Source organism: Halictus rubicundus, chromosome 18, assembly GCF_050948215.1.
Source record: "Halictus rubicundus isolate RS-2024b chromosome 18, iyHalRubi1_principal, whole genome shotgun sequence".
NCBI lineage: Eukaryota > Metazoa > Arthropoda > Insecta > Hymenoptera > Halictidae > Halictus > Halictus rubicundus.
Genome location: NC_135166.1, coordinates 4,521,714 through 4,542,539, shown reverse-complemented (window position 1 = coordinate 4,542,539; position 20,826 = coordinate 4,521,714). Strand labels below are relative to the sequence as shown.

Here is a 20,826-nt window from a genome sequence, read left to right as displayed (position 1 = left end):
TTTTTTTATGTGCGGTATTTATTTTATTTTTACGATTTTTAATTATCAAAATTTGAAGTAATTATCAATGTCTTCAAATTAATAGTTTAATTGTTTAAATTAGTTAAAATGATTCTTGAAGTTTGAAAATAACACGAAGGAATATATGTATATATTATATGAGAAACTTCAAGGCTTATCTGCCCCCATAAAGTTTAAAATGAGAATTAATGATACATACTACTTGCGAAGCAGTTTTCAAATTAACAAATTTATTAATAAGTTACATATAACAGAATTACATTGCCTGCAATGTGTATTTTTTTATTCTGGCAACATACATATGTATATAAATTATATTTTAAAATTGTGGCAGTGTGAACACTGTATAACACAGTAAATTTAAAAACTTATCATTTTCATTAAGAAAATACAGTATTTTGATTTATGCACATATTTCATGAACAGATTGCACATACACAGGAACTCAAATAATTAGTTTGTAATAAAATATACAAAATACCAAAGTATGAAACAACAACATAAAAAAATTAATTTCAATCTATAATACCAAGTGCATAAAATATTTTTCATAAATATTATTTATTATACTGTTGTTCAGTATATAAAGAAAATTAAATTAATACCTCATTATTGAAGACCTTCAAAGATACTAAATAAGTCGGTTTGTGTTTCAGTATGACTAGTTTGTGTACTTAACCAGGAGCGACATGCACCCATTGAAATGTTGCATCCAGTTTCGCATATCAAGGATTTTGTTTGTGTTTCGGTAGAAACAGTAGTATCCTCGAGTTGAGTCCACGCTGTTTGCGTCTGAATATTAGACAATCCTAAGTCAGATGGTAGTATTTCATCACATGTCTGCGTGCATGTATTACTGTACAACAACTGTTCCATATTATCTAGATTATTTGTTGTTTGTGTTTCAATGTTAGAACTTAATGCAAACGATCTAGTTAAGGTATCTGAATCAAAAAACGATTCTGAGTAATCTTGTTCGGTTTGAGTCTCTATACTACTGAACTTATCATCAAAAGTTTTATCTATAAGCATTGGATCCGATCTTGATATACCATTTGAAGATACAAATGAGTAGCCTTCAACAGTTGTGGATGATTCTTCTGCATAAGGTAAAGTCATCAGAGCAACTGTGCTCTTTGGAACGCATTGTATTAGTGGATTTGTACTATGCTCGTAAAATGTCTCGAATTCTGTTTGAGTGACATTGTCATTTAAAACTTCAAACATGTCTTTTTCAGGTATTGTTTGAGTGCCCGAAGTACTCTTATCTTCCCAAAAGTCTTGCAAACCAACATCATGACGAAGCGGCAATGGGCTACTAGGAAATAAGTTTGGAGATGTAAAATTTCCAAGATTCAGGTCTTCTTTCAACAGTGTATAATCAGGATTCTGCGATACAGAATTTTTTTTACGTTTCTGAATCTTCAGTGAACTTTTAAGTACTCTTGAAGCTTCTGTGGTCTGTGTCTCCATAGACATAACGTTCTGTCGAATTTTTTGGGGAATGCTTGTCTGTGTCTGCTTAGATACACCACGTTTTCCATTCTGATAATGACCATTGTTGATATGTTTCAATGGACTTGATAGTCTTTTATTCCTCTTATACTCATCTGTTTGTACACCAATATCCATAGTAATTTTCTGCTTGGTATCAACATTATTATTATTTGATAGATTATTCTCATTTTGATTTATTGGTAGGATTGTAATTAGCTTATTTATACTAGTTGGATTAATTTGTAGAATTGAACGAACAGCTGTTTTCGAATTTGTACGTCTGTGAAAGAATCGAGATTGTGATATAAATTAATACCATAGTCATGACAAAAACCTCTAGCATTGTTTTTACATAACCAGCTTACCTAGATGAATTTTTATATTTGTCATTTATAGTGTGCAAAGATCGTTTTGCATGTGTGAGTAACGCTTCATAAGAAGTATAAACTTTGGAGCAAGAACATGCAAATTCGATTCCGCATACTCTCATGTGACCTTCTTTGGCTGCTTCAGTGGAGAAACTTTTTTCACAACGAGTACAAGCATACGTTTTCTTTGCATGTACTTTAAGATAATGCTAAACATATACATTTATATAGTAAATCACATCATGTAATTACTATTACTACATATTTTTGCAAACGATACTTACTTGTTTAAGATACTTCATGCTAGTGAAATGTCTTTCGGCATTCGGCGCATAAACACAGGATTCGACAGGGCAACGATATTCTACACTTTCTTTTATTATTTTATCTAGATTTCTACGCTGATGCACCTTAAGGTCGTGCAATCGATATCGTGGCTCGTTTTGAAATACAAGACCACATTTAGGACACTTGATGTTGTTCGTGATAACGCTCAGCTCTTCCGCCGATGGACAGATAATTTTGACAGATCTCGAGACATTTTCTGCCGGTTTTATGCTATCCATCAGAGGTTATCTTAACGCGGCACTCTTGAATGGTACACAAATTACCGCCGTTGAGATCACTGATCCAATCAATCCAACGTATACACCCATACGCGTCACAAATGTCCAGTGACTCTTGTTCCGCGTTCAGCGCTACTATATAGGTTTTAGCGAGTTAACATTGCAATAAATACATGCAAACAGAGTTTCCCTCCACGGCGTCGCATTTGGCGACCTCTCCGTCATCGCATTTTCTATCCCCACCATACCATTGCGCATCCAAAAATGCGCAGAAAGAGAGAGAGAGCGAAATCTCATGTGAAGTGTTCACACACGCATGCAATATACCAACTTACGCTATTCCTCTTTGTCTGGCTGCAGAAGCAGCACGGTCACAATGGCGAATCATCAACCAATCAGAATAAAGAGAAACTTTTCCCCATCCTTTCCCAGCGTCGCACTAGATCACCCAAATCGCGCGACGTCACGGAAGGAATTCTATATCTCGCAAACTATGTGGACAGTCTCCGCTTAATAAACAGATTTTGTTGTTCGCTAATACTCACAAAATCATCACCGTTACAATTCGAAATTGCTCGGGGCTTCCTGTCCATTTGCACTCAATGTCTATCATTCCCATTTACGACGCACTCGAGAAGGAAACGAACCGAAGAGCGCCCCGAATCTATATGTTTATTAAACGGAGATTACTGTACTTAATGAAAGCAATAAAACTAATCGATTAAATGTAAGACTGTTCAATGTTTGATACAGTTTTGCATTCATTTAAATGTAACTCACTGCTAATTTGGTATGTACGAAATTTTGGAAATCGTACAATTTCTATTACGGAGCCAGATTCACTTCTTTACAAGCGCAGCAGCGCATATAATTAAAATGATCTCTTGAAAAACTGCTGAATGCAATTCTATCGCAAAGAGCCGGGCTATTATCATTCATCTGGTTAACAAATTCGATGATCATTAACGAGCTTCGAGTTACAGTATTCTAGGTCATTTAAATTGGAAAATCAATTTTTCTCGACACTATTTTAGTGAAGAATTTAGCCGAATCAAGTCTATCTTGAAAACACTTTCATATGAATCTTTCATATTTTTATTCCTTACAAATATCAAAACAAGAAAAGAAAATGAAATGAAATTGTCATCGAAATAGGACAGTAGCCCTTGATGAGGGTTCATTTCCTGCAGAAAACTATTACTTCAGTTTGAAAAGGAAACATCTCGTGAAGCTATAAAGTATAGAGCAATGTCAACGAACTGTAATATCGTTCGATTAAACACGGCTACGCTAATTCGGTAAGCGGGAAAATTGAATAACCGATGATTATTTCATTTCATTATTCGCGTATGTTCACGCTGTTTGCTTCCCAAAATATACTCCGTTATCGTATGAAATATTCATGGCATATTCAATCAATAAGACATTGAAAGTTATATTTACCGTTACGTATGTATTTCGAGTGAGTCAACGATTCGTCGCATGCATTTATTTTTACGATAAATTCGAATATTTTTATTTCAAACGCAATTTGAAATTTTTACCCCGTTCAAGACCGTAAAGTCTCTCGATAACATGCTAAAACTACGCTAGAAACTAGAATAACATTCTTGCGCGTATAAGAATATTGATTTTTCGATTTCTTCTACGTTATTTGTCATCGTAAATAAACCATACGATCGACCATCAAATTTAAACAGTAATTTATGAAGAATTTTCTTTGCTGTATCATTGCCAAATGCAGCATCGATGTTCCGTGTAAACTGCTCTGTTACATTGTTATCACTTTTCAACTCGTACAAGAAGAGTATGCGAAAATCACGGTTGATTCATGTTGGAAAGCAAAACGTCAATATGTGAAATAAGGCGCACAAACAATACGAGGGATGGAGCTGCCGGAGAAAAGTTCGCCGTTAAAAGACTAGATGCACAATGTGCCAAGAAATCTCAAGAATTTTTAATAAAACAATTTCAAATGCTGACAAACCAAAATCGGACGTTTCATACGTTACAACGTGCATTACAATATTATGTGGCCCCCTTGTAAGGTCGTCGTACGCTGGATCGACACAGTCTGCTCTACTTCTAATACACTGACTCGAAACGAGTGTGTACACACACGTGTAGACACACGTGCAGCAAGCGGCGTCCATAGCTGCTTTCCCAGATCAGTACCAGCTCGGTACGAGCGGCGCTGCTTGCTACACTGTCATGTCATTCCGTCATTCGGTAGTTACACGTCAACCGATCCTCGCGTGTTTTCAGTCCCATTATTGTATGAGTGCGCACAGAATTCTACGGCGAACGCGAGCCCGCCCGATCGTCTTCTAACGACACAATTCCCGGTCTCACGCAGGAAAAAGGAAAAGTCGTCATTTGTGAATCGTTTCTCATCCACGTTGTTTCGCCTGGCCACGCATCGGGGCTCGATCCTCCGACGTGCCTCGGATATTAACAGGGTTATCCTAAGGGTAGGATATTTTTATCGAGAATTCTCGAAACACTCGTGTGCTCCTTTCTGCGTTTAAAACGGTGCAAAGATTTCTTTCGCGCTCGCACACGATCGTCGTGAAAACGTTATACTATCGATTTGGAATAACGTCTACTACCCCTGGCTAAAAGTATTTCACCGAACTAGCTAAATGCACGTTAAAAAGTTATTTAACATACTATAGTATAAAATTGTTCGACCCATCATTGGGTTATATCGTAAAACTTTGAAATATATATCACTACTGAATTATTGACACTCGCTGATGTCAAAATAATACAAGTAAATAACGCGGTCGCGTATCTGATCAGCACCGTATATGTATTCTTGTATTTGCGTTAATCTTCATAGACTTTGATCGCGGTTCAGAGCTTTTTATCTTTCGTACAACAATATGAAGTAGCAGTTTGCATATAATAACATATGATTCAAAAGTAGATAATACTGAACAATTATTACTGTTTGTTTTGTTAAGTAGAATGACAAACAGAGATATTAGTTACTTGAATTTCGGGAGCATGCGTACTAAACGAATTCTCGACTTTCATTATCTCACGATCGAAAATGTTTTTCGATTGCCACACGAACTATTTTTATTGCATGCTTGAAGCTTCTTTCTATACTAGACTTTGTTTTGATTTTTATTGCGCTGCAGAAATTACGTCGTGTCTTGTATAGTATGCATCATTCTAAAGATAATGTAATTAGTAACTTCAGCTTCTATACTGCTGTCACTATAATTACGGCCGATTACATGCGTTACTTGTCACGAACAAGCTGATTTTGTTATAATTTGTTGATGACAAACTAACAAAGGTGGACAAACATATTTATACACCGTTTACCGTCATTATCAATTGATACTGCTCTTGTCTCTATAAGATTACTCCATTGACGCCCCATATCCTATTTTGATGAGACGTAATCTTTTTTTTATTCAATCATACCTCTCCTGCTTGGGACAGGAGTAAAGGGGGTCATTATCAAATTCGTGCGAGTATTCGGAATGAACCGTTGTCTAAACTTGTTCACGGAGAATACGCATTGTCTACCCGATGGATGTTGAAATCCCCGAAACTTTTAGCATGCTTGCCAACGCCGGTATCTCGCCGATGCAATTTTTGCTTTATGTCGTACGATTCCCAGAGAAGTAATTTCCTGTGTAATTAGAATTCATTTTTTTTTTGTTAGCTAATTACTTCAAATAAACGTTGTACATTTTGAGTCGTCCTTGTTTATTCGAACGAGTCTACAAGCCTCCGATATTTGAATGAAACTACCGTTCTCTCAGCTACGACATATATTCGAAAATTCTCCAGGAACGTCAGATGTCTGTTTTTTTTTTCGTTTGACCTTCGCGTGACTACATAGAAATCGGCAGAACACTTAACCTCCCCGAACGCACGGCAAACGCTCAATGCTCGTTCGTTGCCGTTTTGACAGGAATTCAGTCGGACCATGAGCTGTGTATTTCCGTTTTTTGAAACGGTGAAACCGGATTGACAAACAACAGTAGAGTCGAAAGTTGTCAGGCCAAAGATTCCAAGGCGTCACAGGCACGATTCGAAAAAAGGAAAGGAGCACAGTACTGTGAAGCTGGTTGCCGACTAACAGGGACAGAAGAGAGAAAGAGAGACAGATCTCATTGGAAGAAATGAAGGGAAGCGACGAGGATGCAGTGTTGAAAGAGGTAGGAATTTTTCTTTTCAACATACTACCTAACTTTTTTTATTTACGCCAATATATCGGAATACACCATTAACTCCTCATCTGTTTCTCGAGTTTTTTTTTTAATTTTCTCCTAAGATCAATGACCGATTTGGCATGCAATGTTTCCCCTTTGACTGTGGAAGATGCACATAGGGTGTCCCATCAAGTATTACCGCAACGATTTAAGTCATTATTATTAATAATAGTAGGACGTGCGGATAGAAATTAAACGCTTTTGAGGAGAGAATATTTTAATTGGATTACCCTTTTTGGGTAGTGGTTGCGGAAACGATCTGACAACTTTGATTTTTTAAAAGGAATTATATGTTTTTTAATACGTTGGTCGATGTAGCTATTTTCTATAATAAAGATATCAACGTCGAAAAGTTATAGATAGCAATGTGTTTCCGTCATCATTCTAATAATCTTTCGTTAGAGCACGCCACAGTTGAAGGGTTAATTAGCTGTTCTAAGGCTAAGTACTTCGTTGAACATCGAGGAGCAATGAATCGTCTAACGAAATTAGCCTGCAGTGTATGTTCTGCTAATAACGTTTCACGTTCACGGACGATTATGTCACGTCGTCACCCAACAACATTGAAAGATATTTTTAATTAATAAACGAGATTACGATTCTACACTCAGACTGTAACGTGTAGGGTATTTGGATTATGAGTTCGCCGTCTGAAGGATGATGTAAACAGTACGGAATTCAAGGTCACGGGAGGTACGATGTTAAAGAGTTTATTCTACGTAAATCGTGCAGCTGTTAAAAGTACTTTGGGTTACTAATCTATTAACGCTAAAGTTATTTTGTTTTAATAATCTATTCATGTAAAATTGTTTCTTATCTCGAAGTGTGCTTATTGGTATTGAAAACGATAAATAATTTTTCGAAATAATAAAATAGCTCTGGTTACCTGAATCAATAAGTGAAATATTTAAATGAAAATATTATCAGAATTTAACGCAGTAAAAGATATCCTTTATGTACGTATAAAGGCAATAGAAATTTTCAACTTCACTATAACCGTAACGTCTTCGAGTGTTTCGGTATCGATCCTAAACTTACCCTGCCAACGGCACCAACCAGGATCGCAATTCTTGCTTGCAAATCAGCATGTAGCTAATATTCATTTACTTCTTAATAATGCAATGTCCTGGTCATTGCCAATTGAACACCTTGTATTAGTCTCTGTTCGAACGGTAATTTTCTACCATTATAGGACACTTGAAATCTAAACACGGATGTTTGCCACAACGTCCGGTATTTCAGGATAAATGTACCGAAATTACAACGACGAATTTGATCTTCCTCATACAGAATAATACAGAAACTATACAAATACAGAAACTATATGAAACCCTATTGCAAATATATTTTATTGTGTTCTATAATCAAATATATTGTATAATCGTTCGAATATGTCTTTTTAATATTACTATCTAGTAATGAACTATGGCGAGTAAATTGATCTACGCCTAGAACAACAATGTGGCCTTGCGCGTTCGAAGAAAAATGGATCGATAATCGCTGGAGCAGAAACTTGAACAATCTATGAAATAATTGAAAAATTACACTCCGTTGAATCAGACTGAAATTTGTAAAATTTAAATCGAATTATTATACGGGAAGAATATAACAACAACGTGGACGTGAAATATTAGAAAAATGTCCTTTAATAATTGTCATAAAAAGTAGGATTGTCAAATCAAGAATTATTTGTTTAAAATGACGAATACTTCTTTGAATTGTATACTATTCTTACTTTATATGCAAGCATAAGAGTACAATACACCTGTGTACAGTCATATATCAACTTCAGAGCAAATTATCGCGAATAACATGTTGCATCCGTACGCATAAGCGTCATAATGAATTCAACGATTTCGTTGTATGTGTGTACACATGACATGTGCAAATATTTATCATTGTCTGCAGATGTTTATGCATTCATTACATGTACGCAATCGTGTACAATTCGCTATAGTAAAACATTCAATAAAATATTTAATAAATATCTACATTTACACAGGCAGTTCATTAACTACATTGATTTCATGAATCTCTGGCGTCACTCAACCTATTTGCCTACTTAATTTATGGATACGTCTTTGAAAATGACGTTTCATTGCATCAATAAACTGTACATATACATGTGCATCTTAAATTTGCTTATCGCGCGGATTCGTTATAGGTTAGAATTTCTATTGATAAGTGCTTAGAAGATTTTACGCAAACTTATTCTTAAGGAAATATTATTTATTGAATTCTGTGAGTCCTTTTTTCTGCGCTGATTATTTTCCAATCGTTGTACACGTTGAAACTAATGTATTTTTTGTTGTATGCATTTGTGTCACGCATACGGATAAATCCACAGTAACTCGCAACGCACGTGTCACTAAACCAAGCGTCAGTTTGACGTTATTTGTGGTTCTATTTTGTACTTGTTGAATGCAAATAAATATTTGTAGAATTCAGCGTATTTGGAAGATTAATTACTAAAATATACTAGAAATTATACTTATTTAGCCATTGTGTGTGTGACACCAAGTGTATTCTATTGTAAAAGTGTGAAATTGAAAATCCTATGACATATGTCATGAAAAAAATTGAGTTTTTAGTATAACATCATCGATAATATTATTATAAATTTCAAAATATTAAGTGTTCAAGATGTGTTCAAAGTACAAGATTTAAAACTTTTCTAAAAATAATGCATTTTACGCTATTCAAAAATGGCTGAAGTCCTTGAGTGAGGTATGAAATTACATATAGATATATCTACAAGATTATTCATTGCAAAGAAATAGACAATGTCTCATTGTTTAAGGGCCCACAAGATCCAAGCCCAGAAATGTGGTTAACAACGGCGGAAGCTGCCAGTCTTGGCCCTGAAGAAGTGGCGGCAAGGTTACATGTTGATGTAAGAACAGGACTATGGTGGCAGGAAGCTGACCACCGGAGACAGTTAGCTGGATTTAATGAATTTAGTGTTAAAGAAGAAGAACCAACATGGAAAAAATATGTTGAACAGGTATTCAACAGATTTAATACAAAATTAATAGTCTTATATTACTATGGACAACACTTAATAAGAAACACTCACTTTTTCAGTTCAAGAATCCCCTAATTCTATTATTACTTGCTTCTGCTTTTGTTAGCATATGTATGAGGCAGTTTGATGATGCTGTCAGTATTACAGTGGTGAGTTCTATTTTCATAACAAATGTCCCGCAAGTGTCTATTTAAATAATACAATCATTCTTAATTTCGTGCAATTCTTTTTTGCAGGCTATCGTAATAGTAGTGACAGTTGCATTTGTACAAGAGTACCGTTCTGAAAAATCCTTAGAAGAATTAAACAAATTGGTGCCACCAACATGTCATTGGTAAAGAACTATGTATATATACATTTTTATTGTTGTAATGAGAGAGTTTTGTGTAGTTCCAAACACCAAGCCAAAATTGTTTTAGTAGCATTTATTTAAACTAACATTCCCTTTAGAAGTATGGTCTTCGGAGGATATAGTAACCCTTTATAATGGAGCATTCCTTTGCCTTGTGTTAGGAAAGAAGATATAGTATCCAATTTGAAAAATAGATCAATAAAGGTGAAACTTACTTATCTTTGTAATATCCACTTAAAACGTTTCAACGTACCTTGAATATCCCGATTTAGGTTCAGGGTTAAAATGATTATTTCTTGCTGTACTAATAATGCTAAAAAATTTTATTACAGCAATCGTTTCGCTGTTTTTTTTTTCCAGCTTACGAGAAGGCCATTTAGAAACATTTCTCGCCCGCAATTTAGTTCCTGGCGATATAGTTTATTTAAATATTGGGGATAGAGTACCTGCAGATATCAGGATATTCGAAGCAATAGATTTAGCAATTGATGAAAGCAGTTTCACTGGAGAAACTGAACCAGCACAAAAGTCAACTGCTCCATTACTTAAAACTAATGGGTTGACAACAAAGAAGAACATTGCATTTATGGGTACACTAGTGCGCTGTGGCAATGGCAAAGTCAGTTGCATTATATAGAATAAATATCACAGAAGTGTGCAAGAACTCGAAAATGTCCTTTTTGGGTACCTGCACACATCTAATCGTAACATGTTAACAATGTAAGAGTAATTGAAAATATTATTTATAGGGTATAGTAGTCAACACAGGTGAGAAGAGTGAATTTGGAGAAGTTTTTTCGATGATGCAAGCTGAAGAAGCTCCGAAGACCCCTCTGCAAAGGAGCATGGATATTTTGGGCACTCAGTTATCCTTATACTCATTTTGTATTATTGGTGTCATTATGATTCTTGGCTGGATCCAGGGCAAACCAGTTCTTGAAATGTTTACCATCAGCGTGAGTTTGGCAGTGGCAGCTATACCTGAAGGTTTACCTATTGTGGTAACTGTAACTTTAGCTCTGGGCGTTATGAGGATGGCTAAAAGAAAGGCCATTGTTAAAAAGTTACCAACAGTTGAAACCCTCGGTATGTAGGTGTACCGCATCGTTGCATAATATTTATCTACATTTATTTAATCTAAATCTAACTTCCTCGTAAACGTTTCAATGTCATGCTATTAATACGTAGGTTGCGTGAATGTGATATGTTCCGATAAAACTGGTACCATTACAAAGAACGAGATGACCGCAACAATCTTAGTAACTTCGGAAGGATACGTGGCTGACGTTACCGGAGCTGGCTACAACGATAATGGAGAAGTCCGAATTCGAAAGTGCGACAAATATGATCAAGCTCGCATGGCTATTAACAATTTGCTAGAAGTAGGATGTGTCTGTAACAATGCCGTAATACAGAACGACACTCTGCTTGGTCAACCAACGGAAGGTGCATTGATAGCGTTATCGATGAAATATGGAATGTACGGAGCCGCAGATAAATATGTACGCCTAAAAGAATATCCTTTTTCTTCGGAGCAAAAAATGATGGCTGTGAAATGTGCACCGAAGTATGGAGAGGTAAACTAATGTTTTATTATACAATGCCAAACCAATACTTTCGTTGAGCACTGTATGCGATTTAATATTGCAACGAAGTGTATTTTTATATTGTGTATATTATATATGTTACAGACTAAGGAAGAAATATTTTTTGTAAAAGGTGCTATAGAGAAGATCTTGCCTCGATGTGCCAAGTATTCTGAAAATGGACAAGTATGTTTTCTTAATCAGGAGAAAGATGAAGCGTTCTTGAGAGAAGCCTATGAGATTGGGCAGCAAGGATTAAGAGGTGCCTTTCAATTGTATTTGTAACAAATTATTTTGACTGGCTTTCAGTATTTACAATGTTTCATTGTTTACAGTAATTGGCTTAGCACGTGGTACATCATTGCAAGATCTCGTATATGTTGGTTTGGTGGGAATATGTGATCCACCCAGACCACATGTTCACGACTCGATAACGACTCTCATTAACAGTGGCGTTAAAGTTAAAATGGTCACAGGAGATGCCAAAGAAACTGCATCTGCAATAGGTACGGGATACACCAAATTATTTTATTTTGCTATAATGGGCCGCAAGTATTGTTAGTACAATGCACTGTATTTGGTCATTCCTATTTCAGCAACTATGATCGGGCTAGATACACTTCACTCGCGACTAATGTCTGGGGACGAGATTGACTTAATGACTGAACACCAATTGGAGCAATGTATCAATAATGTTAGCGTGTTTTATCGGGTCACGCCTAAGCACAAATTATGCATTGTGAAGGCCTTGCAAAGGGAGGGCAATATAGTGGGCATGACTGGTGACGGAGTGAATGATGGAGTTGCTTTAAAAAAGGCAGACATAGGCATAGCTATGGGTAAAAATGGTACCGACGTCTGCAAGGAAGCTGCGGACATGATACTAGTCGATGATGATTTTGCAACTATCATGTACATATTTTTGTTGGGTTTATTAACTAGTTATTTCTTAATTTTAAGCATGTCCGTTTATTCGTGTGGTGTTTCTTTCAGCGCTGCAATCGAAGAAGGAAAAGGAATTTTTCACAATATAAGGAATTTTGTAAGATTTCAGTTGAGTACTAGTATAGCAGCTCTTTCCTTAATTGCTCTTGCCACTCTCATGGGTATACCGAATCCTTTAAATGCAATGCAAATTCTTTGGATTAATATTATTATGGATGGGCCACCTGCTCAAAGGTAATTTACACAAACACTAGAAATTTATTAATAACAGTTTACTTGATGTTAGAGTATTATTATGTTGAGTTATTCGTTGTAGTCTTGGAGTCGAGCCAGTTGATAAAGATGTACTCAAACAGAAGCCACGTAACACCAAGGAACCAATGATCACTCGACATCTCATCATCAATGTACTATTGTCAGCCACTATAATCATTCTTGGTACTCTGTGGGTTTATAATAGAGAGGTATGAAGCTGCTTTATTATGGAGGTACTGGCATTACTTCTGCAATGATTAAAATTCTTTTTCTTTAGATGATAAATGGAAATACCGCTAGAGATACGACCATGACATTCACTTGTTTCGTATTCTTCGATATGTTCAACGCTCTCAGCTGTAGATCACAGGTAAGACACTGCAAAACCATTAAAATTTTCGCTTGCAGGTGGTTTTAATATCATTACTTACCTTTGTAATAGATATCTAGAAACATTTCTAGGGAGGTTTTAAATACCAACATGAAAGTTGATTTTTGTTTTGTGGTTAAATGTTAGTTGATATTAAACTGAGTACCAATTTCAGACAAAGTCGATATTCGCCATTGGATTATGGAGTAACAAAATGTTCTTGGTAGCCGTGACGTTATCAGTTGTTGGACAGATGTTAGTGATCTACTTCCCACCATTGCAACGAGTTTTCCAAACTGAGGCTCTCACAGCGAAAGGTGCGAACTACGTATTACATATCTTATACATTATATTTCCGTTAGGAAGCATTTCATAAATTTTCTACGACCTGTTGCCAAACACTTTCTATAGCACACTGTGCTCGTTCTCAATTTGCTAAGTGTTTCTACATTTTCGACAGACATTTTGTTCCTGGTCGCGTTAACGTCGAGCGTGTTCGTGATCAGCGAGTTGAAGAAGCTTATAGAGAGACAGCTGTATAGACGACGAGCAGGTACACAATATTACAGTAAATCTGAGATGGATTTCGTATGACAGTTGCAGTCTGCCGAAGATAAGGCGGACAAGGATCATATGGAATAAACACCCGTAGAACATCCGTACGGGTAGTAGTCATTCGTTAAAATCAACATAATCTCGCTATAATTCGACTATGCTTGCACATTTGTAACTTTGTATGTGCACCTGTCACGACGAAAACGAACGTAAATCGTGCCCCTTTCCGCGCGCGATTAGTGTAAGGTTCAATCACGATTGACTGGCAGTTTTTTAAACGTTTACAAATATTTCTGACTTTTTGACGTACGATAGTCGGTTATTTAAGCGTTCTTAGAATTAGCCGTTCTCTCTCTCTCTCTCTCTCTCTCTCTCTCTCTCTCTCTCTCTCTCTCACCTTTTAAGGTGGTTATTCGACACCTCATAAACACTAGCGACGCTACTGCACATTCCACACACATTCGTCGTAGAAAAAGTCGTGAATTTTAACGCTCTAAGCTACTGGTAAACGTAAACTTAGGGACCCAGCATCGAAGTAGCATCGTGGTCATTCTAACTCACTTTTCTAATTCACCCGACTAACGAGAAGCGTGTTATCACATTTAAAACACATCTGTTCGTTTACGTCTGGTTTACATCCTCCTTTTCCCGAGACACTATGTTGTATCGAACGTATTAACTCGAGTAATAAAACGTAATCCAAGACGATGAAACATAAGTTTACGACATAATCTAGTATACATGAGTCGATTGCATTTAAAAATTGATTATAATTCGATTAATAAACGATCTTGTAATGTTCCTTAAACCTACAGCAAGACCCGATGTGTTTCCGGTAACAAGAAGAAACAAATAACGAGAAAAGAAAACAAGAATTATACTATATAAATTTACAGATGAATCATTATATTATAAAATACATATATATATACATAGAACTATGCTAAATTAACACTCAAAATGTTTGTGGCAATGTTTTCTTGTGATCGGAATCAGAATCGCGCGCGCGCGTGTGTGTGTGTATATGTATCTCTTTACAAGAAGTTGCATTGTCATTTGTAGATTTCAGAGTAAAAGATACCATCCCCTATGTTAATGAATTCCTTCAAGGGCACTGTAAGTTTTGTATTGGTAAAGTTCCGGCCCTCCATAGCCGTAGAGCAATTTTCCTCTGCCATTTTCATCATAGTACGGATAGCGATATTTAGGCCTACAAATGATTAGATAAAGATTAATACGAATCTTACAATTACATTTGATTTCACTCAGAACCAATCAGAGGATGAAATTTAAAAGAAAAAATTACTGTTCAGATCCTCCCTACACCGGATTCCTTTTATCCTCACAAATAAGTTACCACATAATATAGCATAAATAAGCATATAATACAATATGAAATAAAAACAGCAATAGAAGTATATTGCGGAATGAAATAAAGTGCTAATATTTCTATGTTATTATTGGACTGCGGATTTTATGCATTTATGATAAAAACGAATAGATGAAACATAAAAAAGTATGTAAAAAATCTTAGAACAATTCAAGACTATCGTTACATAGTTTTGTACACATTAAAATCGGCATAAGAAGAAATACATTTTTATGAATCTTCTATTTCCAGCAATTGACGCGGGAAATTTTTGCATAAAAATCCACAGTCTAGTTATTATGTTCATTTTATACAGGGTGTCCTAACATTCGTTGTATAATCTAAAAGCTTAGGCGAGACATACATAAAACACATGCAAGTAGATACAGTCAATCACGAACAGACGCTATTCAATAGCATGCAGGACTTTTCAAACTTATCTTTTTTTCTTTAAACAGAGTCTCGTATAAAAAAATTTTCAATTTATTTTTTGCGGAGAATTACTAGTACTTACTAGAGATTTAAAACTAGTTTTCCTAAAAATCTAAGCCTCGAGTGAAGAAAACAGAATGTTCCAGAAATGTATTTCTCTTTGAGTTATTAGCGAAAACCACGGACCAATCAGAGCGCGGATACAGCAGGCGGATTCTAATTGTCTAATCTAATAATTCCTTAATAAAGCCGCGGAGAAAATTTTCGTAAAGGAAAAAGTTGCTTCAAATGATCTCAAGAATCAAGGAAGTACAACATTTTTGGGACATACTATATTTTCAACTTATTATACCATGAATTCTAGGACACTCTATACAAACATTAGTAGCAATAAATATGCACGAATAAAGGTCGATAGCACTACATAGTATCTAACTATAGTAAACATGATTGGTAACCACGTCCTGAGCGAATAAATGCTTGTATTTCGCATTATAATATTTTCCACTATCACCACTCCGATATAATTTCAATCTGTATTCCTCACCGTTCAAAGTATTGAAAATTGGGCGCTTTCGGCTGAGCTATCGTTGCCTCGTTCTCAGCAATTAATCCCAGAAGAAACGCGACAAACACTGTCGCAAAGATCAGGGTCGTCCACTGAAAAGTAGGTTAATCAACGTTAACAAGTTGCAAAATGCGTCATTTTTTTTTTTCAATCAAACTCGCTTTGCATACACTGGAAAAAAGGAGGTATTCATATACTAGCAAAAAGCATGGCAGAAGAACGCGAAACCGAAACGTTTGATGGCATGTGCGTTGAAAATGGGTCAGCTTGTCAGACACTTTAACGAAATCATTCTCCTTCGCGCATTTTTATACAGTGGATTCCTGGTTAATCGTAACGCATTTCGACGGAATAATTAGTCCCAATTAAACGACTTCCAATAGCACTGGCATTCCAATTTGTCCCCAAATAACCGACGTCCCAATTAAAATTAACCAGAGCCCGCTGTATTCCCGTATTAACCGTTTCGCATTTATATTTTACTCTCATTTTATATTTCATTTGCAGTTTCCTTCGTTCGATGCGTTATTTTACTCACAGAAGCCTGTCCGGCCATAACGGTGACTGCCAAGAACGAAAGTTTCGAAAGTTCGTCGCTGCGTGGTACCGTGCACGTCGAGCTCTTCACCCAAAAACCGTTTCTTGTTTCAATAATTAGCGAGACGGAGCGTCTCCGTGATGAAAACTTCCCGAAAGCGAACACCACGACTGACACGATCGATCTGTTTCCGTTTTTCTGATTGCGTCTTCGGCCAGCCTTATCCGGGAATCCGTTAGCCGTCTTCTTCGCGGTGCACCCCTCCACTTCGTTTGCGTCTTCGACGTGATCAAGTGAAAGTCGGACGAGGGATATATATCACTCGTGCTTTGTACAGGTGTTGCACGTAGGCATCGAGAACGATATCACGATCAGAGGAACCTTGAACAGGTCGCAACCCTCCTGGTTCCTCGAAATTCGACGCCAGTCGGTCATGCGATCAGTGTTGAAATTCCTCAAGGTCGAAGAAAGAAGAAAGAACGTGTTTCGGTTTCCGGTGGATCCTTTTTTCGATCACAATCGTTTACGATTATCTTTATCTAATTAAAAGACTATCCCGTGTAGGTCGATTCGTGAAAGATGGGATTCTTCTGAAGATTGAGATTAGTTTTAAGTTTAAGAGACTCGATTATAAGTTACGCAAGAGCAGAAATTATATTAGTTGGATGACATTACATAATAATTGGAAATGATGGCGTGTCACACTTTCGACTGTTTATTGTTCGTAATACAGGTATAAGTGTCACGGTAACATATTTTTCAAACTGATTGACATTTCTGTTGAACTAGAGCACAGCCGAGAAGTATGGTAGGGTTATCTAGATTACTCCCCCCACCAGTAATGTTCTTTTTACGAAGGAGGAGGAACTTTGAACAAATTCATTACATTTATTATGCGTACTATTACGTTACTACGAATAAGAAATGTCAAGAGAAAATTTAAGTGATTTACATTAGCGCAAGGTGGGCATGTGAATAAATAGAATGCGCTACAAAACGGTAAACAACGAGACACAGGACGTTTACCATCAATTAACGTTTATTCAGAAATTATCGGTCTTTTTACAGATTCGTTTTCTCATACAGGTTTTCCCCAAGGTCCGTCGTAACCGATACCCATGCCGATTTTTGCGATCGCAATTTCACCGTAACGACCATTTTCCTGCTCGTATCTGACTCTCCTCTGCTTTCCAACTTCCGGGTCGAAACTCCACTCGGTTTTCTGCATGATGCAATACATCGGATGAGTAGTCGCGTGTCTCATTTCGTTCTCGTTAATATTTTTTTATATATTTTTTTTTTTCATTTCACAGAAGAAAGTACTTGCCTCATGGATCACCGGCAACCCAAGTACGTTTCGTTGGATAAAATCAGTTACGAATGTGAGAACTCCAGGATCGGCGGCCGATAGGCATTTTTCCGTGTGAAACGTCAACACCACTAATACCAGAATCATCTGAAATAAATAATCGTTAATGTTATTTAAATCGTGGGGAATAACCACTCGAGCAACCTCGGTCACTCAACCGTGTCCTTGAAGATTATTCTGTTATAATCCTGTTAATTGTATCAAAACCTGTTCAGAAGACTTTTGACAATTGTTGAAATTCAATCGAACCACTAACTCCAACCATTCCAGTACAATCCACTGATAAATCTGTTTCTGACCTCATAAGACATCTTTTAACGTTTGTGCTAACAATTCTTTTACCGTTTAACTAACGGCACAACTTCTGATCGATGTCCTTTGTCTACTATGTAATTAATACAATAACTAGATTTTAGGCATTTATAGCGAAATGATTAAATGTTTTGACTTGCGCCGTTGCATTAAACGACCCATTTAACGGATACAGAAACACTGTCGCGCTATTTTCAACTCGTTACGGTTATTAAGAAATAGTTGGCTTGCAATTAATGCAGACGATCTCTCTTTTTCCATAAAAATCAACAGTCAAATAGCTGTACAACGGTGTAACTACCAAATTGCGATGGAAATCCATGTCGCAGTTCCTCCTGTTGATGATCACGTAGAAGACCACGCGATCCAACGTCGTTGTGACAACCGCAGAATACCAACTACGTCCGTTTGGCGCGGCTACTGATGTCCGTGTGTGCACAGATAGAAATTACCTGAGCTCTGGCGCAACACGTGCCAGTGAAAGTAAAAAAAGGGGATACCGTCGGCCGGGATAACACCGGGCGCGAGCGTTTGAAAAACTACGTTGCGATTGCGCTCGTCGAATGACAATTTAGCAATTGATCGGCGATATTCTATGCACGACACCTTCCCCCGAATGGAGGACAATAAAGGTGACCCGGCGGAATGAGAGAGCGAGCGAATACTTTGTTCCGTGTCTCCTTGCCCGAAGGTTCTAAAAGAACTGCTAAACATACAAAAAAAAAAAAAAAAAGAAAGAAAATAAAAATATGCGTGCCATCTACGTTTCTTTAATATTCATATTCGCGGTAAGTGATCTGTCTCGGCGATAGGAGAAAGAGTACCATTAGTTCTTGACACCGTTTGACATCTTTTTATTCGAGTGTACAGATGTGCGTAGCCGCAGAGCCGACCGTTCAAACGCGAGTGACCAGGACACTGCCGTTCGATTTCTCACCGTCCAGATGGACGGGGATGTTCCGGACACTTTTGTCCGGAGGCAGACTCTGGGAATGGCCACGGAACGGCATCGAGGAACTCCTGAGATTAGTGGCTACACCGGACACTAGAAAGAAGATGACGTTCGTGTTCAGGCCCGAGGACGGACCGAGAGCCTCGTACGACTATCAAAGACGTTATGGATATCGCGGACAGTGGTTGATAGACCTATTGGGCTCTGGGTTTCATCCGGACGCTTTCCTGCAGCCTCTGCCGGCCGCCATTTTGGTACCGCCGCCGCCGCCTCTGTGATCCTTCTGTTTCGTGTACTTTTGCGAAATGTGGATAAACAGAGTGCCAGACGATGGACTTGTTAAAACATTTGCTGTTCCGTCAACTGTATTAACCATGTAAAATGTAAAACCATGTTGAGATTAGGAGAATCCCAGTTAGCAAAATGTCGGTAAATTAGACCAAAGTTTGCACAAGACCGCGGTTGGTCTACCCACCTGTTCCCGCAGATAAGCGAAATAATGGAAGCAGATCTTGCTAGCTGCAGATTTTTGTCAGATGCCACCATCTAGCGACGATATTAGTGACTCGCTAGTCAATCTGCAATTACTACACTTTCAATTTCTAGGATAGAGGGCGCGCATATAGAATCATACATTTAAAATGAGCTCTAGGTTTAAGGAGGACTAAAAGCGACGATTTTAATTATAATCAGAGAGGATTTATAATTTAAATACATTTCTGTTTTTTTTCTATGAAGTAACGAAAAATAGTCGCTTTTAGTGCGCGCCCTCTGTCGTTGTAACTTAAATGGCAGGAGTTGCTGTTACCAAAATCGACGCTAGATGGTGTAACTAATATTTAACACTGGGTTTACGGGACCCGTCAAAACGACGGATTCTAATATTATTCATTTACGATTATTGAGATTGTGAGGATCCATCTACGTGGAATTACTCAACAGACTTACTTCCTTAGGTATATATTATTTAAAAAATGGCTGAAAACTTGGATAGACACATTCTTCTTATTTTTATAAAGTAATGTAAAATACTCGCTTTTAATGCTCCGTAAACCTAGTCTTAATGGTGTGGAGGGCTGCAGAAGGGATCAACTCGAAATACATTCAGGCGTAAAATGACATAATGCGAGTTACAGCGGGAAGATCGGCACATAGATATTATCAAGTATTTTAGTGTATTGAGAATGCCAAATGTTTGAGACGTTTTATTATGTTTGATAGTGAAATGGATATAATGTAGAGTAATGTAGATTCAGAATTTGTGTAACCCTTAGTGAAAATAGTCATGCAATGACAACTATTTCCTAGAAGATTGTGTGCATGTATTATTAGTATTAGTGTATTATTGTTATTGTTATTATTATTACTATTATTATCATCATCATTGTTATTTATCTATTTCCATCTTATTAGTATAACTACTGTTAGTATGGCCGTTTGCTGTTATCTTAAACATGACGTAAAATAAAGGAAAATTCATTTATGATTTAATACACATATAGATATGTGTC

At 36.9% G+C, this 20,826-nt stretch overlaps 6 protein-coding genes and 1 long non-coding RNA gene across 10 annotated transcripts in view; 3 read left to right on the top strand and 4 right to left on the bottom strand.

Moving 5' to 3' along the window:
- LOC143362762 (uncharacterized) overlaps positions 1 to 20,826 on the bottom strand; it is a 174,187-nt gene that overhangs the window by 100,319 nt on the left and 53,042 nt on the right. The gene's annotated exons all lie outside the window — the stretch shown is intronic.
- Asciz (ASCIZ zinc finger protein) lies at positions 43 to 2,694 on the bottom strand. The gene is made up of 3 exons (XM_076803153.1): positions 2,171 to 2,694; positions 1,884 to 2,095; positions 43 to 1,798 (listed from the first exon to the last, which is right to left on the bottom strand). The coding sequence occupies exons 1-3, from the start codon at positions 2,450 to 2,452 to the stop codon at positions 631 to 633; spliced, it is 1,662 nt and encodes a 553-aa protein (XP_076659268.1). The 5' UTR covers positions 2,453 to 2,694; the 3' UTR covers positions 43 to 630.
- Positions 4,652 to 19,017, top strand: Spock (secretory pathway calcium atpase). Of its 4 annotated transcripts, none has more exons than XM_076803142.1 (17): positions 4,652 to 4,923; positions 6,387 to 6,633; positions 9,488 to 9,691; positions 9,772 to 9,861; positions 9,949 to 10,046; positions 10,425 to 10,683; positions 10,814 to 11,150; positions 11,253 to 11,641; positions 11,756 to 11,912; positions 11,986 to 12,156; positions 12,247 to 12,562; positions 12,644 to 12,829; positions 12,912 to 13,059; positions 13,128 to 13,220; positions 13,396 to 13,537; positions 13,681 to 13,773; positions 17,769 to 17,904. In XM_076803142.1, exons 2-17 carry the CDS (start codon positions 6,598 to 6,600, stop codon positions 17,789 to 17,791), a joined length of 2,742 nt encoding a protein of 913 aa, XP_076659257.1. In that variant the 5' UTR covers positions 4,652 to 4,923; positions 6,387 to 6,597; the 3' UTR covers positions 17,792 to 17,904. The 4 variants fall into 4 exon arrangements, with proteins under 4 accessions (XP_076659257.1, XP_076659256.1, XP_076659258.1 ...); XM_076803141.1 differs by having other exon boundaries at positions 17,751 to 17,889; XM_076803143.1 differs by lacking the exon at positions 17,769 to 17,904 and adding an exon at positions 18,637 to 19,017 and having other exon boundaries at positions 4,653 to 4,923.
- LOC143362777 (uncharacterized) lies at positions 14,665 to 17,028 on the bottom strand. Its single transcript, XM_076803216.1, has 3 exons — positions 16,683 to 17,028; positions 16,124 to 16,236; positions 14,665 to 14,985 (listed from the first exon to the last, which is right to left on the bottom strand). The coding sequence occupies exons 1-3, from the start codon at positions 16,698 to 16,700 to the stop codon at positions 14,868 to 14,870; spliced, it is 249 nt and encodes an 82-aa protein (XP_076659331.1). The 5' UTR covers positions 16,701 to 17,028; the 3' UTR covers positions 14,665 to 14,867.
- LOC143362779 (uncharacterized) lies at positions 14,980 to 16,074 on the top strand. The gene is made up of 2 exons (XR_013083693.1): positions 14,980 to 15,532; positions 15,569 to 16,074. It is a non-coding gene; the product is annotated as an uncharacterized LOC143362779 (long non-coding RNA).
- LOC143362776 (uncharacterized) lies at positions 17,704 to 18,799 on the bottom strand. Its single transcript, XM_076803215.1, has 3 exons — positions 18,665 to 18,799; positions 18,010 to 18,138; positions 17,704 to 17,904 (listed from the first exon to the last, which is right to left on the bottom strand). Exons 1-3 carry the CDS (start codon positions 18,683 to 18,685, stop codon positions 17,761 to 17,763), a joined length of 294 nt encoding a protein of 97 aa, XP_076659330.1. The 5' UTR covers positions 18,686 to 18,799; the 3' UTR covers positions 17,704 to 17,760.
- Positions 19,011 to 20,810, top strand: LOC143362774 (uncharacterized). Its single transcript, XM_076803213.1, has 2 exons — positions 19,011 to 19,151; positions 19,234 to 20,810. Exons 1-2 carry the CDS (start codon positions 19,113 to 19,115, stop codon positions 19,591 to 19,593), a joined length of 399 nt encoding a protein of 132 aa, XP_076659328.1. The 5' UTR covers positions 19,011 to 19,112; the 3' UTR covers positions 19,594 to 20,810.

Coding starts and splice junctions, on each gene's coding strand:
- Asciz (XM_076803153.1), bottom strand. CDS start 2,452: ATGGATAGCATAAAACCGGCAGAAAATGTCTCGAGATCTGTCAAAATT. Junction 2,096..2,170: donor GCATGAAGTATCTTAAACAA/GTAAGTATCGTT, acceptor GTATATGTTTAG/CATTATCTTAAAGTACATGC. Junction 1,799..1,883: donor AAATATAAAAATTCATCTAG/GTAAGCTGGTTA, acceptor ATTCTTTCACAG/ACGTACAAATTCGAAAACAG.
- LOC143362774 (XM_076803213.1), top strand. CDS start 19,113: ATGCGTGCCATCTACGTTTCTTTAATATTCATATTCGCG. Junction 19,152..19,233: donor CTTTAATATTCATATTCGCG/GTAAGTGATCTG, acceptor TCGAGTGTACAG/ATGTGCGTAGCCGCAGAGCC.
- LOC143362777 (XM_076803216.1), bottom strand. Junction 14,986..16,123: donor AATTTTCAATACTTTGAACG/GTGAGGAATACA, acceptor AATCATTTGTAG/GCCTAAATATCGCTATCCGT.
- Spock (XM_076803141.1), top strand. CDS start 6,598: ATGAAGGGAAGCGACGAGGATGCAGTGTTGAAAGAG. Junction 12,157..12,246: donor AGAAACTGCATCTGCAATAG/GTACGGGATACA, acceptor TTCCTATTTCAG/CAACTATGATCGGGCTAGAT. Junction 13,060..13,127: donor TGTGGGTTTATAATAGAGAG/GTATGAAGCTGC, acceptor CTTTTTCTTTAG/ATGATAAATGGAAATACCGC.
- LOC143362776 (XM_076803215.1), bottom strand. CDS start 18,685: ATGGATTTCCATCGCAATTTG. Junction 18,139..18,664: donor TGGATTTCCATCGCAATTTG/GTAGTTACACCG, acceptor TATTTATTTCAG/ATGATTCTGGTATTAGTGGT. Junction 17,905..18,009: donor GGTTGCCGGTGATCCATGAG/GCAAGTACTTTC, acceptor TGCATCATGCAG/AAAACCGAGTGGAGTTTCGA.